General features: G+C 38.1%; 1 protein-coding gene across 6 annotated transcripts in view; it reads right to left on the bottom strand.

The window, feature by feature from the left end:
• Positions 1–22244, bottom strand: part of EPS15 (epidermal growth factor receptor pathway substrate 15) — a 68175-nt gene that overhangs the window by 18876 nt on the left and 27055 nt on the right. For all 6 annotated transcript variants that reach the window (XM_026790471.2, XM_026790472.2, XM_026790473.2 and 3 more), the window contains 12 exons: positions 21428–21469; positions 17536–17625; positions 17169–17216; positions 16045–16140; positions 15589–15654; positions 15035–15160; positions 14544–14603; positions 13598–13792; positions 11980–12125; positions 11042–11201; positions 7588–7673; positions 2186–2258 (listed from right to left, as the gene is read on the bottom strand). In XM_026790471.2, the coding sequence (XP_026646272.2) occupies positions 2186–2258; positions 7588–7673; positions 11042–11201; positions 11980–12125; positions 13598–13792; positions 14544–14603; positions 15035–15160; positions 15589–15654; positions 16045–16140; positions 17169–17216; positions 17536–17625; positions 21428–21469 (1188 nt within the window). The remainder of the gene's footprint in view (positions 1–2185; positions 2259–7587; positions 7674–11041; positions 11202–11979; positions 12126–13597; positions 13793–14543; positions 14604–15034; positions 15161–15588; positions 15655–16044; positions 16141–17168; positions 17217–17535; positions 17626–21427; positions 21470–22244) is intronic.

Here is a 22244-nt window from a genome sequence, read left to right as displayed (position 1 = left end):
CTCTGATGGTAACAATAATCCCTGTATTAGATTTCTGATCATTGTAACTCTTTATGCCAATACACTTGCCAATGCCAAGTGTAGGATAAGGAAAGTTTAGGAATCCATATTTCCATGGACAATGGATTTAATAGCTTGCCAGTCTGCCCTTCCCAACACAATTCACGTGCTAGAAAATATCAAGCCTGCAAGAGGACAGAAAAGCAAAACTTCACAGACTTTCTATTGGCATTTGTGCACTGCAATAGAAAGAAAGAAAATCCAATTCTGAGGGATACTCAGTGCCTGTGACTTTGAGGAAAAGACCCTTGAGTCCCTGCTACTGAAGAGCTGATATTTCAACATGCACATTAAACCCCATCTATATGCCACATCTTCCTTACAACTCTTTTTCTGCCTTTGCTTTTTAGTACCTATTTACACAGTTTTGAAGAAAAAACTGTCATTGTTTCCCTTCAGCTATACAAATCAGCTTGACTGATCACTGACCATGGCTATATTTGAGATTACAAACAGATCTGTGGAGGGAATTCTGGTATCAGAAACCCTGAAGTGTCATGCCACAAAACCAGCTTGAAACAAGGAGGCAGGTTAGAGCACACTGGTTTTTTGGTAGACCATCTTTAGAAATGTCCTCACTAGAATAAAACCAGGAGAAAAATGCATGAGGCAAAGATATCCTTAATATGTTCTATTATTCTCTGAAGTTCTAGAAAGTTTGTTGAATCATGCAGGTCCTCCACCAGCCAGGAATAAGAAAAGATAAAGGGCCAGCAGATTAAATAAATGCTGCAGCCATTTCCTGTTTGATCCTGGAGCTTTCTCCCTTTTCTGACAAGCCCATAATAGATTGTTCCTTCTGTGCAGACTGACAGAACTCTGTAACCATATTTAGAAATAGCTTGTGAGACCACTAACAGGTTAAAGACCTGAGACAGCTGCTCCCAGCAGCACTGCTCAGGATGCAGAGACTCAGGGGATTCTGTCAAACACACATGGATGACACCAGAACATTCAAGGTAAGGTTTTTATCAAGCTTACAAACCTTTTGTGCAAAGGCACCAGAGAACTCAACCCTCACATGAGCCAACCCAGATTCCAGAAGACACCAACAAAATAATCCAGTGTGCACAGCCAGGAATAGCCCTGAGAATTGTGTGAACAGTGGGAAAGGGAAATCTGCAGGGTGGGGAGGGGAATGTCCGTGGAGCTCAGGCATGGGCAACTTCCACACGCATTCCTGCAGCTGCTGGAGCTGCTGCCAGCACGACCAACAGGCCAGCATCTGATCATCTCCTCAAAGGTCACACTGGTAATTAGCATCCACACTCCAAGGAAATTAAATAACCCTGCACAAAATTCACAACTCTCGTAACGCATTAGCCCCACCGAAACTGAAATGCTGAAATCATGCATTATTTGTTCTTAAGTAAAGATTATGGAAAATGATAGAATCTTAAAATAAATTTAGAAATAAATGTAAATGGTCAGATATCACATTGAAGATTTTGTTTTTAAACAGCAACTGAGAATTTAACAGAAATATTTCTTTGCAATATTTAATTCAGAGCTTGGCTAGTCTGTCAGCACTCTAAACACTGATGCTGACTGCATAATTTTAACATCTGCAAAACACTTGCAAATTTAGATTTTCAGATATTCAAGAAATTCAATATCATCCTTTCAAATAAAAATCAACAGATTCTTTAGAAAATTAACTTATATTAGGCAAAATTAATTTGAGGCAACATTTCTCCCTAGCTGGTAATTACTGTGCCTCTTAAGAAGCAGCCCGATACACAAGCCCTTTTAATTCAGCCACTTAAGTTTATTAATTAATTTACACTGCTACAGTGTCCTCTTTAGTTTTAATTACACAGTAGATAATCTTGCTTAAAAAAAAAAAGAAAGAAAAATCTAGTATTTTGTAATATTTTTCATTTTAAACTCCATGCATGCTATATATCCTATAGGAGCTAGCACATTTATATAAATATACACACCCACACAAACCCAAAATTATATAGAAAATACACTTCGAAGTACATTATTTTTCTTAGCTACCAATTTTTTTTCTTTTTACTGGATAAGTGACGTGATCTAAAGACTCAGTAATCCCACTGTCATTAAAACAGCACATGGTGCAATATCAGATGTCTGAACAAAAATTTGGTGGTTTATTTACCTGGACCTCACTTGTCCTCTGCTTGATGGCATCTTCTTTCTCCTTCAGATCTTGCTCTACATTATTCTTTTCCCTGGAAGACCAGCAAACAATGCAAGAATACTTAAGAACATCAGCTACAGCAGGTACCGTTATCCAGCCCCCTAAGCCTGTATCTCTCTTTAAATACATAGTGAAACATGAAACAAAAAAGATGTGAGGGATTTCTGCTTTCCAAATTATTTACAAGACAGAAGCCCACAGAAGTGTTCTGCATAAACCCCCCTGTCTTTCCACCAACTGCACTCCAGTGATAAGAATGGCTCAAAAATGGAAGGGGGCGGGCGGCAGAAATCAATGAAATACTGTCTCCAGTGATCTCACTGTTGCTATGGAGCACTTGTCTAATGAAAACTGCTAGGAAAAGTGGGAGGGATTGCATCAGATTCCATCTATTAACCCCTGCAAACACAGCCATGCCCGTGCTGCCAGCAGCCAGGGAACACTGCCACAGGCCAGCAGAGCCCATGCACGCCCTTGGCCTGTCAGATTTTGGATCTGTCTGTTGGGAGGCTCAGGCAGGAGCAGGGAGGTTGGCTTGGCTTGCTGGAATCACGATCTGCTCACACACTGCACACAGAGTGATTTGCTGTGTCATATCAAGGCTGCCTCTACAGACATTATTCAAGTTTAAGTGACTGCTGATGACAGGGGAATTATCATCAATAAATTCTCATCAGTCAGACACAACAATAGCTTTAAGAAAGGGAACAAACCCATACAACTGAGAAGTGTTACTGTTATTAAAAAATCATGAATGTTTCTCTCTAGACAGCATATGGAATCTTTTCTACTTCCATAGATGCAGGAAAACATTAAGCATTACAGTTTTTACACAATCTTCTGTATATATTTGATATTTCTTTTCATAAGAACTCTGTTAATAAAGCAACACACACACTGAAGTTAGAATTTGAACAATAAACCTAACATTTCTAAATGAAATACCACAGTGAAAAGCTATTAGATTGTATTACTGGTATAAATTGACATTACAAAACTTCATATTTTAATTGCAGCAGATTGTTAATCAATCTAAAACTATTTATTAGTTTAATTTAATACAGAAGAAAGCATTTCTGTGTTGAAGTAAAGCAGGTCTACTCTAAGCTCTTTACTCAAGCTGAGAAAGTTTTACTTTACTGCTAAACCACACACAGTGGAAAATACAAAGAACCCAGATATTGGATCTTAATGAACATTTGCTCTGACAAATAATTACTATAGATTATACTCTGCTATTATTTTTCTCATTATCTGATTAAAGAGGAACTTCCTGATTATGCCCAAAGGGGAAATTTAAATGGAAGGAAAAGGAAAGATGTGGGAAGAGGAACTTTGAAGCTCAAGGCTATTTATTCTGTTAAGTGCGATCCTTCAAAATAAAGGATCACACTTTCATAAAATTCATAAAATAAATTTCATAAAATGCACAAAATTCCTCACTTTCCATTCATCAGAAACTGAAAATTTAAAAAAAAATCTTTACCTTTTCAATCAAAGCTACAGCACATTTCTCTAGCTCAACAGCATCTGTAGCATAGTTGTACTTAGATATTTAAAGCATTGCAACACAGGCTTGAAACAAGCTCTGCTGCTTTGGCTTCCAGAACTTCCCATGAACAAAGGTCTCAATAAAGCACTTCTACAGATCTATGTACAAATCAGGCTGAAAAATACCTTCAAGCCCTCAAACACCCATCAAGCACAGCCAACATTCATATCTTTTCTTCCTGATTGATGATAAAAAAGAGTAGAAAAATGAATACTTGTTATTTTTCCTGCTGGGGTGGGAAAAATGAGCAAGAAATAGAACTGCAGGCAGGTGGGTTTGGTTAATATACAGTATTTCTACATTACTGTCACTGATGTGCCTGAGACTGTCAGAGATGCAGATCACTTCCTTTGTATTACAGCACAAGCCAGGTACCTAAATCCTTGCAATCTGGACTAAGCAACAGGATACAACACCCACCCACTGGCACTCCCATGAGCCAAATCAGAGCACAAACAATGAATTGGAAAGAATCAAGTGAAAGAAGTATTGTCAGGCAGAACAAGAAAAGCTTAGGCAGCAGTCTCAGGCAAAGGAAAACAATCTGAGTGCATATAGTCTGCACATAACACATCCCATCCTCCCCCCAGAAATGCCTCTTTGTTTCAAAGAAAAGACAACACAGAACTACTTAATTCATTAATTCTTCTGAATACCTTCATTTCTTTTACAAACTAACTGCTATGCCCCTTTAGGAATGTTCAGCAACTGAAAAAACCAAAAACAAGGAAAAAAAATTGATTTGTCGGATATGACAGATTTCCTGGATCACCAAGTCCCTTACTACATCCAAAAAGCAACTCCAAAAGAACTGTGGTCTTGCCAACAAAGGACACTTGTAACCAATTCAAGCCAATTTCTGAAAGCAATACAATTTCCCCATGCATTTTAACACCAGTCAGGTTGGGAGAACCTCATATCAAATAAATTAAAAGCAATGAGTAATTGATGGTTTTTCCCATACAGATGCTTCATGATTTACCAAAACCCTAAATTTAATACTAATTTGTGAATGGAGTAATTCATAAATAGGAGCCAGCACATTGCAAATATCTGTCATAGCTGAGAATGCAAAGTCCCTGTGTCAGCAGAGGTGTTCAAGCCAAACATTCAACCCTGGCCAGGCTGAATCACCTCAGATACAAAAGCAAAAAAATCATAGTTCTTTCCCATAATAAGATGATGATGATCACAAAGCTGGTAGTATTATCTACACTCATAGTTGCCCAATATTTCTTATTTTCACATACATCTGTAGTTGTGGGAATTCCTAATGTAGTAATACTTCAGCTTGGCAATGCTGGAAAAAATGCCAAGGGTTTGCCTTGTTTCTTCTAACACTTGTTACTCACAACCTCTTCTGCTGCAACAGCTCAGTTTCTTCCAAACCAAAGGCTGAGAAGAAATTATCTATCCTACATTAAAGTTTTTTAGCTAAGATGATGTAGATCTCTGAAATTTGAAACAAAAGTTTGATGCAAGTGTATGGCAGGCAGAGATTGTCCTGTTTTTCTGGGGGATGTTTTGCTTTTTCACTGCTATTGAGAGAACAACTCACCAGCTTTATGGTCCTTTTAACCTGATTTATACTTCAAGACAATTTAAATGCTGCTATCCAGCACATGTGAAAGATGACATCTCTGGTGAGATATTCCAAGTTAAGCTCAACCACTTCTCTGCTTAGAGAGGAATGGAGTGTCAGTAAAGCTTGAAGAAATTCCGTGAATTTGTGGGCCATCACTAACTCTGAAAGCAAGAAAGCAAAGCTGGGTTTGTTGGGAAAGAAAAAGGTTTTATGGCTTGAAAAAGAATGGTCCAGCCTCCCACCATGTTGACCAAGAAAAACTTCAAGTAGCTTTCTAAAAACATGGTGCAACTGAAACAGAATTGAGAGACAGCAGTGCTAACAGGCTCAAAATGCTGCAGGTTCCACAAAGTCCAGAGGCAGATCATTCCCCCACCAGAGGGGTATTGTCCTCCCTAAGAAGTGTTCTGCATTTTATTCTTCATCTGATCCTCACCCCCCACCTTCCTGACACTGTATTTATCAAATTAACATTAACAAAGCTCTTGGCCACCAGACCTCTTTCCCACACAAACTGCTGAGCCACAAAGACATCACCTCTGTGTTCTTTGCTCAGTCTCTCCAAAAGCTGTTCTGCACACACTGTCATTGTTTTGGCCATTTCCTCTCCTGCCTTTTTTTTTTGTGGTTTTTTTTGAAGTGGACTTCAAAAATAGATTCAAATTCTATTACTGGATCCCAAAAATGCAGCTCTTGGACACTTCTCAATGGAATCAGAGACTGGATTTCTTATGTATTGAGTCCAACAGCTGAACAATCTATCTTGCTTAATAATGAACAAAAAGAACTTCAGTTTAAATTACATTTTTATATGACAACTATCAAGTCTGAAAGTGTACTTCACCAGTTGTAATAGAAATGTGAATTCACCATAGATTGAAGCACACTGTTAATCCCATTCTGTTCTGAACCTCTGAATCACATCAAAGTAAATTCCCCCTTTCTAAAAACAAATACACACCATGAGTTGCCTCTACCCTATCTTCAACAATCAAGTATCATTAAATTTAAAATAATTGTCAGTGTACATTTGGCACTCAAGAAATGGAAGTAGTGACTTTTTCAGGTTCCTTCATACCTCACAGTAAGAAAAGAAAATCAGACACAAACACAGCCTGGCTTGCATGTTAGGCTGCAAGCCCACCTACTGAAAACCAACTTGATCTAAAAATCTATGCCAGCCAACAATTTATTTCCTTCTAAAATACCAACAGTAAATATACACAGTTGCAAATCCTATTTCAGGTTAATAAACCTGAGTGTCCAAAAATGGAATTAATATAACCTGAAGAACAGTGGAGGCAGAGCAGAGAGAAGCAAGGAGGCAGTGGGAGTAATAAGAGAATAAGCAAGTGAAATGAAAAAATATTTATGCATTTAGGAAACAGATTGTGCTGTGACACACTGCCAAGTTAAATCATTCCCACAAGTGACATGAATTAGAGAGGCAGATTTCATCATGACAAAGCACCCGCACTTAAAAAATAGGAAAATTTACTGTTCTTAATAGAATTTTCAGTGGATTTATGATAGTAACAAGAAAAACACTGAAGAAAAATACTTGCTGTCTCAAGAGCATTACCAAGACTATAGAAAATATATGAATTTGATTTTCTTAGTCACTTGAAGTCATCTTAATTACCTTAGAAATAATTAATGGAATCCAAGAGTCTGCAGACATCAAAACAATTTTTCTCAGTCCAGCAGTTTATTTTATTACACAAGAGCAGCATCCCCATCTTTACTCCCATCAAAACCCTAGCAGAGGTCCATGCACAGTCATCTTCCCACTCCCTATCCTGCATTCTTACTGATCTTTTCCATCTCACTTCCTTACTGCCACCAAAATCAAGTCCTTGGAATGCCCTCTACAAATAAAAGAACATTTATACACGGTTCCAGCATCCTCAAGATTTGCTCCACTCACATCTGCCAATAAAGATGAACAATGGAGAATATTCCCATGTCAGGCTGCTGGCCCACAGCTCTGTGAAACACAACCTGAGGGCACAAGGGAGAGACCCTTCCAGTCCTGCTGTCACTGAGGGCACTCATGGCAGTGAACAGAGAGCAGCAGTGTCACACAGTGCCACACACATGCTGACACTTTACTCAGCAGAGCACTACCACCTGCTTTTCTCTTCTGCACTCAATTGTTCTTTAAAAACCAGTAAATAGCACAGCTGAATCCAAGGCAACTCTGGCTATTCCTCCCTTACATACCTCTGCAGGTCCACAATTTCATTGTTTAATGTATCAAGTTCCTTAATTGCAGAAAAATCTGCTACAGAATTCGGTCCTTGAGTACTCTGAAAGATAAAAAATAAACACTGTTAGTCTGGAGCTTATGCCATTCAGCAACTACACACATTTTACTTTTTGTGGCAACATGAGCTGTCCTCTTGTAACAACTGCTGGTAGCACTGTATTTCAAACCATTAACCTTAGAAATCCCAAAAGAGTACAGATACTGTTGGTAGCATTGCATTTCAAACCTTCAATCTTAGAAACCCCAGAAGAGTACAGATGCTGTATGAGCAGAACACAACACACAGCCAAAGCATGGAGACAGCTCAATTCAAAGAGAGTTTGTCTCCTTGAAGACACCTCCCACAAAAGCACAGGACTATCCAATCATACAAAAAAAACATAGAATCCTCTTCTAAAATAAGACTCATGTTACAAATATTTAGGTGGTTTTCCTGCATTCATTCTTACTACTTTTATATTTCTTCACCTTGGTGATCCTCATGTTGCAGAGTAGACACTGACTTGCAAGTATTTAAGAGATACTGAGCTTGTTTAACAGGAACCTCCAGAGTACTCAATGAAACTTTGATAATACAAAGTCACAGTGTAACTTACACCCATGAGCTCCCATTTACTTAATGTCTTTGTAAAACAATGACTGTAATACAAATTATTTGTTTCAAAAAAAAGTACACATAAATGGATAGAGAACAAATGCTGAAGACAGAAATTACAAATGCTGTAATTATTCTTCTGTGCCTTCTCACAACATGAACATGCTCAGAAAGCAACAGCCATTGTAGCTACCTCCTATAAATACATCCATTCCTTCAGGTCTTGAATAAAGTCATCCAGGACAAACACAACACTCTGAGGACAAGTACATACATATAATTTTAAAAGGCAAGTGATACCCCCAAAATAACACAAAAGTTTTTAAATGCTTAAGTTTCTCTACAGATAAAGCAAGATACTATTAACTATGTGCTTACTCAAACTGATACTCTGGGGAAGGAAAACACCAAGGGTTATGAACACTGTGAGCACACTGGCTGAGAGTGTTATTCAGCAGAGCTACAGACTACTTATGCATATTTTACTAGCACAAATGGTATGAACTGGGAATTAAAAAAAAAAAACAACAAACCAAAACCACAAAAAAAACAACCAAAGAACCAACTATACAGCTGTTCTTAAACTGGTTAGTGTACAGCTTCCCAAAAATGGGCAAACTAGCAATGATGCTCAATCCTGCTCTACAGGAATTACTCAGGAGTTTTGCAGAGTTGATCATGGAATTCCAATGGGGGTTTTTACTTCTCCTATGACAAGGATAGAAAGAACACATGGAAATATTAGCTGCAACAAAATTTTTTTCTAGGCCTCCTTCTTTCACCAGTTTAAGAAATTCTGCACACTAATAGCAGCAGCAAACTTGAGGGAAAAGTAGTTCAATCTTATTTTCAAATATTCAGGAGAACTGGTGGGGGGCAGGAACATAAAAGCCAACATTTTTTAGCTTCAATACACAGGTTAACAAGGACAAGTTAGAACCACAGGCTGCCATTACTACATTGCAACATGCATGCAAAGCAGCACCTCCAGTTTTTAACTCAAAGTCGTAGTAAAAGGAAATTCCCATCAAAATTCTTTGAGAGGACCTTACAAAAAAGTTTCATTTTAATGGCTTGTCATGCAAGTGGTGACTACAAATAGTTCTGGGTCAGGAAACACAGCAACAGCTTTTAAACCATAATGAAATACCATTTTACTTACTGATATTTCTGCTATCACCTTTGTATGGGTCAGCTCAGAAAATGAAGCCTAACATGGAGTTTGGGGTATTTTTTTACCATGTACACCACATCAAGAAAACCTATCTCAGCAAAAAGCCTATCTCTTACTACTGACTCAAGCCTCTGAGTACAAATATTGAACAATAATCTTCAACAAAAAAAGTTATTTCATATCAACAACACCTCTTTTGAAAAGGCTCAAAATGAGCTGAAGGTTCAGCTCAATTTAGTAAAAAACCCTCTTGTTCAGGATTTACAGAGCTAATTGAAAGCTAACTTACCTTCTTACACAATATTCTCACTCATCACTTAAGTCAGTAATGAAATAAAAATCACACTGATGTCTTTGAGAGTTTTACAAAATCAATTTACATCCACAGAACAGCAGCAACCAACATCTAATGCTTTCTAATCACTCAATTTTCTGCGCTATCTTCAGTGAATCTGTGGGTATTAATCCTGTCACCACTTCCCCTGCAATTTCACCAGGAAAACACAGAATTTTCTGTTTTCAGTTTAAGCAGCCCCAGAGGTCTGGGCTCAAGGGAGATCTCCAGGGTTACTCTGGATGAACAACTCTGGAAATCAGCAAAACTTGAGCAGAACTTGACACCTGAGAGAAGTGCTGAGCTCATTCATGACTGTGTGAGAGTCTTAGAAGGATGCTCATTATTAAACCAACAGACAGTAAATATTAGAAAAGCAAAGTTTCTCTAACCTTGAGAAAGCAGAGTTAACAAACTGACAGAATAATAAGGATGAAAAGCAGAGTGGTGCAGAATGGAAAAAACAGTCCAAACTAGAAAAGAGACATAGAAAGGAAAGCAAACATACAAAAAAGATTAGTAGAGTTGCAAATAAAGCAATTACTTTTTAAAAACAGAATGTAAAAACAAATTAGGTACCAGTTACAGAAACTCAAAAAGTAGTGCCAAATTTTGAGTTTCATTTTTCCAGGTGTGAATTTTTCATTCTGTTTAAGAAAGTTGCAGAATTAGGTCAATGTATTGCACAACCAAGAAAAGATAACTCACATCAGACTTCATGATGTGTAAAACATGTAAAATCTGGGATGACCTCTACCATTCTGATAGCTACAAATTGAACTGCTAGGGTACAGCTAACTGCTGGATTAAGACAGATGGCAACCAACAGTCTATGGAGATATCTAAACTATCTGTGAGGTATAAAGTGGGGGACCATTTACTTTTAAAATTTTAAATAACTCTAAACTTTTAGTTCACATTGTTTCCAAACTTTTTATTAAAAAGATTGATGTAAAAAAGGTAACTGAACATATTAGGAGAAAAGCAGTGAACTTGTGCATGTCACTTTAGATGGAAACTCAAATTTCTTGTAAATAGCAGCAGAAGGATTATTCTTTCAAAAGAGAAAATAATGCTTTCCCAACATAAGATCTCTCTGCTTGGTTGGCATGTGTAATAAATGGCAGCTTCATTTTGAAATATGGATGGAAGTTTTTTGTCAATCCTTTGCACCTAAGATTTGTTTATTTCCTGTTATTGTGATAAATTTAAGGTATGCCAGCACTGAGGTTGCTTCTTGCGTAGCCTTTGAAATGGACATTATTTGTTTGGGATGTACGCCAAAAATGCCAAACCCATCCTTACCTTCTGTAAACTGACACCCCTGTCTGAAGGTGGAATCATCTCTGGAGTCAGAGCCTGAGGAGGATCAATGCCCTTTGTTAACTTCTGGTTAATTAAATGGAAAGCCAAAGCAAACTGTTCCTTTGAAAGCTTCCCGCAGTCCTTGGTGTCACAGAGAGCCCTGCACAGAGATGCACATGAAATTTAAAAGATCCTCATTTCTCCAAGTACAGCCCTATTTAGTGTAGCTGCTGTCATTTACAAATGTGAAAATTGTTAGGCTGTATCTCCTCTTCTAAAGCAAAACTAGAGGCATAGGAAATGTCACTCAAACACACACAGCCACTTTCATTTTGCATGTTGGGGCCCACAGCTGTGCTCTGGTGAAAAGCACAATCAGGGCTGGAGGTCACGAGCAACACCTTCAGAACCAACACAAGTTTATTTATATTTTCCTAATTTAGCAATTGTGCTAACCATAACTTGGGGGAAAAAAAAGTTGCTCCTATCAGTATGCCTGGCAACAGCTCACAGCACAGAAAGAATTAAAAAGCACTGAGTGCAATGAAGGCATTTCTGTAATGAATAATGCCAAATAAATGCACAGCTGTAAGGAAATACATTGTAGAATGAGGTGGGACATAAATCTTGCATGCTAACAATTTTATAGAAACATTTCCCTTTCCAGTACATGAGTAGGATCAGTGATCAGATACCTGTGATGATGTGATGTCTTAAATACACAGGGATAGCTGAAGTGCAGCATTTGTAACAATCTGTGCTCAGACATAAACCTGATTTCCACCCATTTCTGTCCCAGAGCAGAAGCAAGTAAGTTATCACTGGTTATACAAAGGCCATGCTATTATATCCAGAAATGTCACTTTCAGAAATGCCAGCATAGCAAGAAGTGAGAACTATGCCATCATCTACACAGCTGTCACAGGGAAAAAACCTACCAGATATGTGCAAGGAGAGCAGAAGGCAGTCCTGTTTTCAGGAACAGTTCTCTGGCTTCCACACCTGACACAAATCCATCCATGTCCTTGTCAGTTTTCACAAAGATCTCATCGTACTTAATTTTGTCTGCAGGCGACACAACCCACTGAAGGGGGGTGAGGATGGAAGGGAAAAAACCAAAACCACAACACTAAGATACAGGCAAGTTCTGTTTCCAGTTCAGACTTACATAATTCAAGGACTACAGCACAGATTTTTAAAAAGTGATACAGGTGCCTAGTTCATGAATCAGTTTTATCCTCCTAAAGAGACATGCAGAGATCCTCAAGCAACTGAAAAGTAGAAGCATTTCCCTCAGGAAAGCAGCCAGGCTGCTTGGTGCTGCTCTGCCCCCCACCAAGGCATTCCTTGGAGGCTGGATCTCCTCTCTCATCCCTGTGCTCAGCCACAGCCCTGCTGACTGTCTGGCTCTAGCAATTTTATTCCCCTTTACAATGCTGGGAAGCTTTAGCTGGAGGGACAGGGGAGCTGCTCAAGCCCAGGTTGTCAATAGCTGGGCACATTCTAAACTGCAAAATTTACATCTGAACAAGGTAGAGACGGGAATTAGAGCCACTTCTGTTACTTGAGCAATCTTTCACAACATTCAGTTAATATAAAGATGTCTGGGGGTTTTTGAGTGAAACAGCTTCAATTGCATGTATGGATGCTAATTAATTTCACACAGACAATTAACAGATGCCTCCCAAATGGTGCTGTACACAAACTCACCCAGAATGGCACTGCTTTGCAATACATACAGCAAGACTTACCCTCAAGGCAAGGAAATTACCAGGTTAAAGCCTTGGCACCTCCAAACTTTAGATGCCAGTTTCTTACTGATTACTCAAATAAGGGCACCCAAATGTCCAAGCTGCATCTGATGCATTAAATAGCACAGTTCTTACCTTAAATACCCTTATCAATGCTTTTTCTTATTTTGAATATAACAAGTTACATATAAGCTACTTGGAAAGACATTTCCCAACTTTTAGACTCTAAAATGATGAGGAGTAAATCAGATATCTGGGGAGGGTAAGTGGCATCAAGTTGCCTAATAATCACATTCAGAACAAAAATCAAATTTCCTGCATATAGGTGGCTGTGCTGCATCTTTTGTTTTCTTTTGCCACTGCTTGCATTTATCTATTCCATTATAATTCATGTCTTCTCCAAACTGCACATATGCACACACATACATGACTGCCACAATCTATTTTAAGAATGTGTCCACATTCCAATCAGTCCTCATCCAGAAAACTTGTGCTCTGCAGATGTGTACCTGGACCACTACTTTTTTTTTTTTTGAGCTTGAAATAATTTGTTCTAAAAATATCTTCAAAATCTGTACTAAACAATATTTTTTATCCAATTGTTTATATCTGAAGACATATAGGAAAAGTAAAACAGGGTAAATTTTACACCTCTCCATCTGGTCTCCCCATCAGCCTCCTAAAACCAACCAACAGGGCAAGAAGCAAACTAAAAACTTGTATCAAGTATCTTCACACAGGCAGTCTCTGAAACACAGAGCTAAGAGCAGAAACCTTCTAATCCCCAGTAATTTCAGAGCTGTACCTGTGTTAATGGTGTTTTGGCAGCTAAAATGCCCACAGGTGGCAAGGACTGATGAGACTCTTTGGTTGAAGATGGTATTAATGGCATTGCTCCTGGAACACTGAGAGGTTTTCTCTTGGATGGTGGCACCAAAGCTGCAGGCAAGGACATTGGCACTGGTTCTTTCTCCAAAGCACAGTATACCAAAAACATGGCCTGAACAAGGAAAAAAAAAGTGTGTGGATGTAAATATATTAGAAATATATATACAAAGAGACTAAAGAATTCATTAAAAAATAGCTTTGTAGCATTTTTTCATTATGTTTCCCCTTCACAAGCTTCTCAATTGATGCAGCTCATTGCCTTCTAAATTGTGTTTTTCATTACCACTTTTGAGGATCAGGACTTAGCAAGTGAAGTTCAGTATCTTTTAGAACATTAAAATAATCTTCCAAGCTTGTGCCAGTACTTGTGGAATTTTACTTGAGAGAAGACTTCAAACACTTTAATTTATCACCATTTTCCCAGAAATTGCTCCACTTAGCATTTAATTCTTTTCTTGTGGCCATGTCTAATTTAACACTTCTTACATTATTTCATCAGTCCTGGCTTTAATAGTGTTAAAATTCTAACTTACTACAAACTTTCCTCAAGGATACCTTGAGGCATTCAAGTTCTATAAATACTGAAGGTTAAGGTAAAACTCATGCAAACACTCAAGTGTCTCATGGGACAGCAGATCTCAGGTGTAAGTTTTTAATGGCTCATCTAACCCACAAAGAAAGTTATGCTGTGTACTGAGACACATCCAACAAACTGACAGAAACATTAAACAGCACTAAAACTTGATTAAGGACTCTGAATAAAGATAATACACGAACCACACAGTCAGAAATGAATACACAGTGCATCTATTTAAAACCCTGCCATCAGGCTTTCAGAATCCCAAGAGGCAGAAGATACTTACAACTGCAAACTCATCTCGGTCCAACATTCCATCGCGGTCAATATCACTCAATTCCCACACCTACCAAGAAAAAGCAGAATATAGGGATCTTGGACTAAACTGCAGCAGTTTCCTACTTAAATCCTCATTAAAAACAAACATGAGAACAGCCTCCCTCCACCATAGCTCCAGTTCTATTGACAGCATTAGTTTGCAGTGAACAATGTAAATTCACATAAACCACACAAAAGCAGAGAGATTCTTAAGCTGGAGACAGAGTCACCCAGGCTGACCCAAGTGTTAAAGAGTACACATAACTGATAAACTGCAGCTTAGGTGATCTATCCAAACAGCAAAAGAAATTTTATTTTTCTGTTCAAAATCACACTCCATAAAATCTAATATAAAAGTTAGGCTCATGACTACAAATCTTCCATTTGAAAAACAGGTATTGCTGAGTGCAGCACAGGTATTAGTTGGGAACTGGCAATTAAGAAGAAAGCTATTCTTACTCGTCCTAAGATATCCACTGGCAGTTTTGAGTTGAGGAGCACAGGTTTCACCTTATCCCCTGACAACAGCCCATTCACTGGATTGAGGCTGTCAAAAATAGAATCATACTTGACCTTGTCTTCCAGCTGCAGGGACAGAAGAAAAACATTACTTATACAAACAGTCACATTCAGAGCATAAGAAGCAGAAGTTCCTTCAAAAGTGTTAACTTTTTTTAATAAAGACACATTGCAGGTCCTGATACTTATAAGAAAACATAAAAAGATACTATTTTTAAGTGAAAGACTCATCAAAACCCTGTGAGATTTCTTCTTCAATTATTTTCATGACTTCATGTAACAACTTTTTTTTTCTTTATTTTAAATTTCTAAACATGAAGAGATTTCCCAAGAGTCAAGTGTTCTTATTAAATTAGGTCTATTAGCCCAATTATGAATTTGACAGGAATGGTAACTATCAAACTTTAGAAATGCAGCATTGGATTTTTCTCAGAAAGACAGGTTTTCCTGCAAACCAGATAACATTTCTAGGCAACAGCTAATATTTAGTTTACCTTTACAGCCCATGGTAGATCACTTGATGCTGTTCCACTGAGTAGCAAAGGACTATTAGTATCAGTCTAAGGAAAAACAAGACAAACAATCAGCAGACACATTAAAAGAGATGAGATTCTGACTTTGCAAAACCACCCCCTTATTTGAGAAGCTGCTCCTTAAAGCCAGAACTGCATTTTAGTCATTCATACCAAAATTTAGAGCAAAAAATTTAAAATGTTTATTCCATTAAGAACAAAAGTAATAGCACAAATACCATATATTTCAAATTATACACAATTTTATATTCAAATCCCCACTAGAACATATTCCATGCTGCTTGATTTTTTTCCCTGCTGTAGGGCCCCACTGCCCTACATCACCCTCTGAAGTGTTTGGTATTTACACCAAACCTTCCTAATTTTTCACTTAAAAGAAGTTCTTAATAATATGTTCAGTTAAAAATGAAATCTTACAAATCTTGGTGGAGGAACAGGCAAGTTAAGACTACTCAGGGAAACATCCAATCCATTCTGTGCACAGGCTACAAGTCTCAGAGCCACAAAAAATTCCTACAGGGAAGAGAAAAGAAATTTTGAAGGATTTATAATATGAAAAAATATATTTTAATAGATATTCTATATTAAAATATATATTATATATTAAAATACAATTTTAAAATACAGTAAAATTTCAGAAGACTTAAGAGCTTTTCTAGTATGACTACATAGATGAAAAGTTACACATGGCTTCAAAGGGGGCAGAAAGTGACAGAAAGCAGCAGCCAGCAAATGCTGATTCCTCCAGTAAGACAAAGTTTGCAATTAATTTTCCAAGAATTTAGTAAATTTCTGGCCAGTATAGTCAATTCTCAGCACTCAGTTCTTCTACAGAACACTGAAAATTTGAAGTGTAATTGCAGCTGTTTATCTTGGAGGAACTGAGCTGATCCCACAGATGGTTGATGGAGCAGAAAAAAACAGAAAAATGAACCAAAAGAAGCCCAAAAAACCCCAAAATTGCTTGGTAGATATTACAACCTCTTCCTACCATGGGAAGAAGCAGTTCCCTATCCAGGGACTGTTATTTATATTTCAAATCAAACAGCAACACACATTTGAACTTGTGGTAGCACCACTGAGATGTAAATTTTGTCTCCACACTGCTCATTGCCACAGCTTGGGAAGGACAACTCCAAACAGAATGTACCAATGTCAAATCCACCAAAATTAAAGTAATAAGAATTTTTAGGATTTTACAAGAATTTTAATTTCTGCATTGTTTCCTACAAGATTATGAGGAAAAAGTCACCTTCTTTGTAAATGCAGTACATTAAACCTGAAATTACTTCTCAGCAAATTTTTGCACAGCTCCACATCAGCCCATTTTACAACCTGAAGAAAAGCTGATGAGGCAGCTGAAGGCTGTTTAATTTATTGTAGCTTCCACTCAAATGGGAATTACGCAGCCAGCCAAAATTAGAAAAAATCTCTTAGAAAAATCTGTTAGAAAAACTGCTTTCCTGAATCAAAAAATTTCAACTTTCATCTGGTTTCAAGGCTGGGTAATGGTTAGTGATACACCACAAAAATAATCATACCTGTTTGTTCAGGATACCTTTGCCATCAGTATCAGCTAGGTCCCAAATCTGAAACATAAAAATAATAAAGGGTTCACAGCACTTCAGAGGAAGCTGGCAAGTCCTCCCTCCATTTATAATGGACTCTTGGAGAAAAGTTCACATCTTAACTTTCATGATAGCACTTAATTGTGATGACAAATTTAAATATTGCAATAATTTCTATGACTGGATAGAAACTGTTGGAACTATTGGATAGAACAACTGAAAACACATTAGGGAAGATCATGTATCCTGCAGTACTACCAAGAATTTTAATTTAAACAGGATACTAACTGAATCAAGAAGACAGGATAATTAAATAAATTAAAGAATTGCCATTAAATACCTTTCCAAGCACCAAATCTGTCAATCCAGACTTTTTCAAGAAAACAGCTGCATCAGAAGCTAATACTCTTCCAGCATTAGCAGAATCAACCTGGGAGAGAAAAAAATCCTCACGTGACAAACTGGCTTTTGAACTGATGCCATCTCTTTACACAGGCTCCTAAAAAGCTACAGGAGAAGAATGCTCAAGTTAACAGTTCCTCTGAGGACCATCTTCTGAATTTATCTAATTAGTCCCTCCTAATCACTGGCTTTTCTTCTTGATGCCATCAAAACATGTGATTTTTAAGAACAGAGAATTCCAGGGTTTGATTACATTTCATTGTCCAGCTCTGCACTCGTTACTGTTAGGGTCTGAAAAAGAAAGCTCTGCTTTGAAGGTACCTTTACCACCACAGCAGAGGGAAATACTCCCTAAAGTGAAATTTATTTACACAGTGAAGAAGTTGGTGATATTGGCAGCATACCAATCAGTGTGCATTTCTCCCTGGATCAACAGAGAATCATTAAAATAGAGAGTTATTCAAGTTCTCAAGTGGAGACAATATCTAAACTAAACTTTTTCAAGTGGGAAAAGAAAAAGGAAAACTTCCATCACCTACATGGTGATGGTAAGGGCAAGGGAAATAGAGGAAAAGCTGAGAATCCTTGAGAGCCTAAAGAAAAGGATTCTTAAAAAGGGCACAGTATGGAAAATAGAATTAAGTGCATCTTCAGTCAATTCAGACTGTCAGCCTTACTCCAGCCCACAGGTAGGGTGATGATGATGACAACTGCACCATTTCCAGGCCCACAGCTCTGTGTTCAAACAAAGGCCATATTCAAGACTGTGTTTGGAACACAAGACCAGCTGCCCAAGCTCACAGCTGCAGCACACACAAGGTGCTCAAAGCTAACAGCTTCCCAAGATGGGATTGGAGCTGGCCCCTGAAAGACTGTGGGGAATTTATCATTTGGAAGGAATGTTGCAGTTGTCTGTAGATACTTCTGAAAGGGAACAAAACACTGAAATCCCCAAATCATAATTTAATATGAAAGTGAAAACAACCATTGTTTTTAACAGAACCAGTGTGATCTTAATTAGGAGAGAGCTTTTCCTGTAACTGAGGACGCCCTGGTCAGAGCAGTAAGGTTGCAAACACTACAGTCCAGCAGTTGGGCTGAGTTATGGGAGAGCTGTTCATCTACAGGCACAAAGCTGCCAAGACAGAGCATCAAACCCCTTTTAAAGAGTGGAGTTGACCTTGCATGTAACACAGCAATCTTGGCATCCACTCAGAAAACCTCCAGCCCAGCACTCCTTCAAGCAAGTCAGAGAACACCACACTATCAGCTGTGTTTACTTTTTAGTTCCCCAAGTCCAAGCCAGAGGAAGGTGACTGTAAGGGATTTAAACAGGATTCTTACTTAACCCAATACTGATCTAGTTTCTTTTTGTACAATTAATTAGCAAAACCTTAGTAACTATTTTTTTAAAGGGCTGATTTCAATTTCTTTACAAATTACTGAGTCTTGAGTGCTGGGGTGGGGTTAGTTATGTTTGATTATTGCACTGGGATGATTGCTGGTGTTTGCCAGAGCTTTTCCCCTGATTGTAAGGAGCAGTTTCCACAGCTGCATTAGCCAACAACCCCCTTGTTACAACCTGTCTTTTGTAGCACCAGAAATTACCAAAAGTTACAAACATACATCTGATGTGATTAGGGCAGAAGGTTACAGTGAGAAGTGCTTCAGCTCAGGACTCATCAAGAATTCAGCACTGCTTCCCTGCTGCACTGCTTCATGTGAATAAGTAATTCCTAGTGCTTTATGACAGGTATTTAAGTTTATCCTTTAACCTCACCCTGCTTTGAGTCAGTCTATAAAAGGTTAAACAGAAAAATATTTATTTGAAAGAAAAGAGTGCCTACTGAAAGGCTGAGGTTCCAATCTCATTCTAAGTACAAAGGGCAGGATTTACACCCATTTCACAACACACCTTCTGCCAGATGAATTCCTTTAAGTGTGACAGAACTGGAAGTGTGCTCAGCATCAGAGCTGTTCCAGGTGATGAATTTATTCATATAACAGCACACTCCACCAGCACCATAAGACAAAGTGGGAAACGTCTCTCTGAATTTGTGTTCTGAAATCTGACATCTCCTTATCTGAGGAATGGAAGGGAAAAGTTCCCTGGTGGAACTGAAAGTCTTCAGACACGTTTGAAAGCTCCTCTTTAGGAAAAATCCTTGCAGCAAAGAGTTCATCTGAGCAAGTCAGAAAAATAATCCTCTGGGAAACAAATCCACTGGCACCACTTCACTAACAGTAACATCATGTTTAAAGAATCCCTGTTCCTGTTCACTGCTGAAACCACTGGACAACAAACAGTGCTCTAGTTTCACTAGGCTATGTATTCCAATGAGTGGAAGAACTGACTTAGCAACCAGTACCACATGTGTGCTTCAATTCAGTTCCTTCATCTGAGTTTTTGCTCCACACTTCAAGGGTTGGGCAAATGCAGTCAGGAGGAAGAGACAGAAACATGGCAAAGGTGGTACCTGACAGTGAGTCAGGACTGAGCTGGCAACCAGAATGTGCAGAACAATCAGTTCCCAGCCTTTTCTTATATCTTATTATAAGGGACTCTCCAAAGGTTTTTAATCCAATGCCTAAAGGTAAACACACAGTGGATTTGTCCATCTGAAGGAAAACTTTCTGAGGGTGATAGTATCTCCTTCAGCCACCAGGAGCCACCTGAACTTTGATCAATGTAAACTCTCTCTTCTTGTTTAGCAATTTCAAATCTGCTACTCTCCTGCAGTGGAGAAAATCCCTTTTTAAAGCACAATGGCAATTTTGATTCAGGCATCACAGGCTGATAAATCTGAACTGCTGTTTTTTGCACTTGATAATGGGAATAATCTTCTAAGCACAATCTGAAAATAGGGCATGGATAGAAATCATGGCCTTGTCCCTTCCCCAGCACACAAGTTTACATTCTGATGTTGACACAGAAGAAGCTCCTAAATAAGGAGGCCATACACACCATAACCTTAGAGGAGCATTACCAGTTGCACAAAGGAAAAAAAACTTGGTTGGTTTTTTTCATCAATTACTCAACAGGTGTATTACAAATCAAAATTATTTTAAACTGTTTTATACAGCCAAGTAGTTTAACTTCCTCGAAAGTTTTTACAATACATTTGTACAATAAAGTACATTATGTACATGACTGAAAATACTGTTATGGCAGAATAGGTGAAACAGCTATTAAAAAAAAAAAGCTGTATTTATAGGAATGAAGACATCTTGGTGTCAAAATACAGAAGACAAGTGATAAATAAAATTTATACTCTTATATTTTATTTATATGTATGTTTTATTTTTGCATCAAGTAGTCAAAAGATTTGCATCTGTTGAGTGAAGCTGCAAGAACTACAGGCATTCTTTTTGCATTCAGTGGTCTTCTACCCAAATTTCTCTCCTTACAACATCCTGTGATTAACTGTGGGGGATATTCTGAGTGAGAATCAAGTCTTACATGATGCTAACTGAGTTACAAATGCAATAAATTAATCTTCACTTGTAAAAAGTAACCAAGAACATATCAATACAGCATTTTTAAAGAATTTACTCTGTCCCAAGTCCTCATAGTCTATTAGAGCAGTCAAGTGATGGATGTCATACACATCTGACAGTTCCCTAGAAAATAAGGGTCATCTTACAATTATTAAATTTATACTGATAGAGCTCAGACCTACATGTTAGCTACTATAAAAATCCATTTTAAAGCACTATAATTTCTCTTGAACTTCTGTTGTTTCCACACTGTTGATCAGGCTGAGTCCATAGCAAAAGAATATAAATTCTTTAAAATCCAGATGAGGTCTGTCCTTCCAGAACATACATACCTGTCGATAGAATTTCTCATACACAGGATTTGCACTCGATAGCTGCAAAAGAGACACAGAGGAAAAATGAGCCCTGGAGATCCATATTTCAATTTCCCTCTCCCTGGACACACAAAGATATAAAACACACTCCACTGGTCTGCAAAGAAGCATTAAGGATTTATTCTGTACAATGACGAGGAACTAGGACAGCTCCCCATGCTGTAACTTTTACAGGACGGAGTTGTTGTTTTGCAGCCCGGATCAGATTTCCCTCAGCCAGGTCAGCAGGTGAGGCTGTGTGAAACAGGAACTCTCAGGCAACACTGCCTGGGGGCAACAGCAGAAACCTGAAACGGCTCAGGCCAGGAACTGCTCTCTAATATTAGAGTACAAAGCAATATCACTTTATTTCGCTGTCCTCTGTATAATTCTTTCGAATTTAGTGTCATATGCAACCAGTCTGTAAAATTCTCAGTTACCAAATTAATCCCTGGATTCCAAACTAAACCCACAGCAACAGTACCACATTAAAATAGAGTAATATTCTAACTTTGGGGTTTGTAACTTGAACCCTTGTTCAAGGGATAATTTCTGTCTTCATTCCACTGCCCTCTACCAGACATTCAGGGCTCACCTAAAATTAAGTGGACAAGGATAAAACAGCTTCTTTGGAAAAGGCCCTTTCTTTATTTTAAAATTATTCTTAGAATCACAAAAAAAATTCCAAGACCTGAAACAATGCAAAACCTAATCTCTTGGCCTACACTAAATACCCTTGCCCAACAGGCTGCCAAGAAATGAAGTGTTAGGGTTACCTCTCTTCCCCAACATAACA

This window comes from Zonotrichia albicollis, chromosome 8 (assembly GCF_047830755.1).
Source record: "Zonotrichia albicollis isolate bZonAlb1 chromosome 8, bZonAlb1.hap1, whole genome shotgun sequence".
Taxonomy (NCBI): Eukaryota; Metazoa; Chordata; class Aves; order Passeriformes; family Passerellidae; genus Zonotrichia; species Zonotrichia albicollis.
Note: the sequence above shows the minus strand (reverse complement) of the source record. Positions and strands in the feature narration are given on the sequence as shown.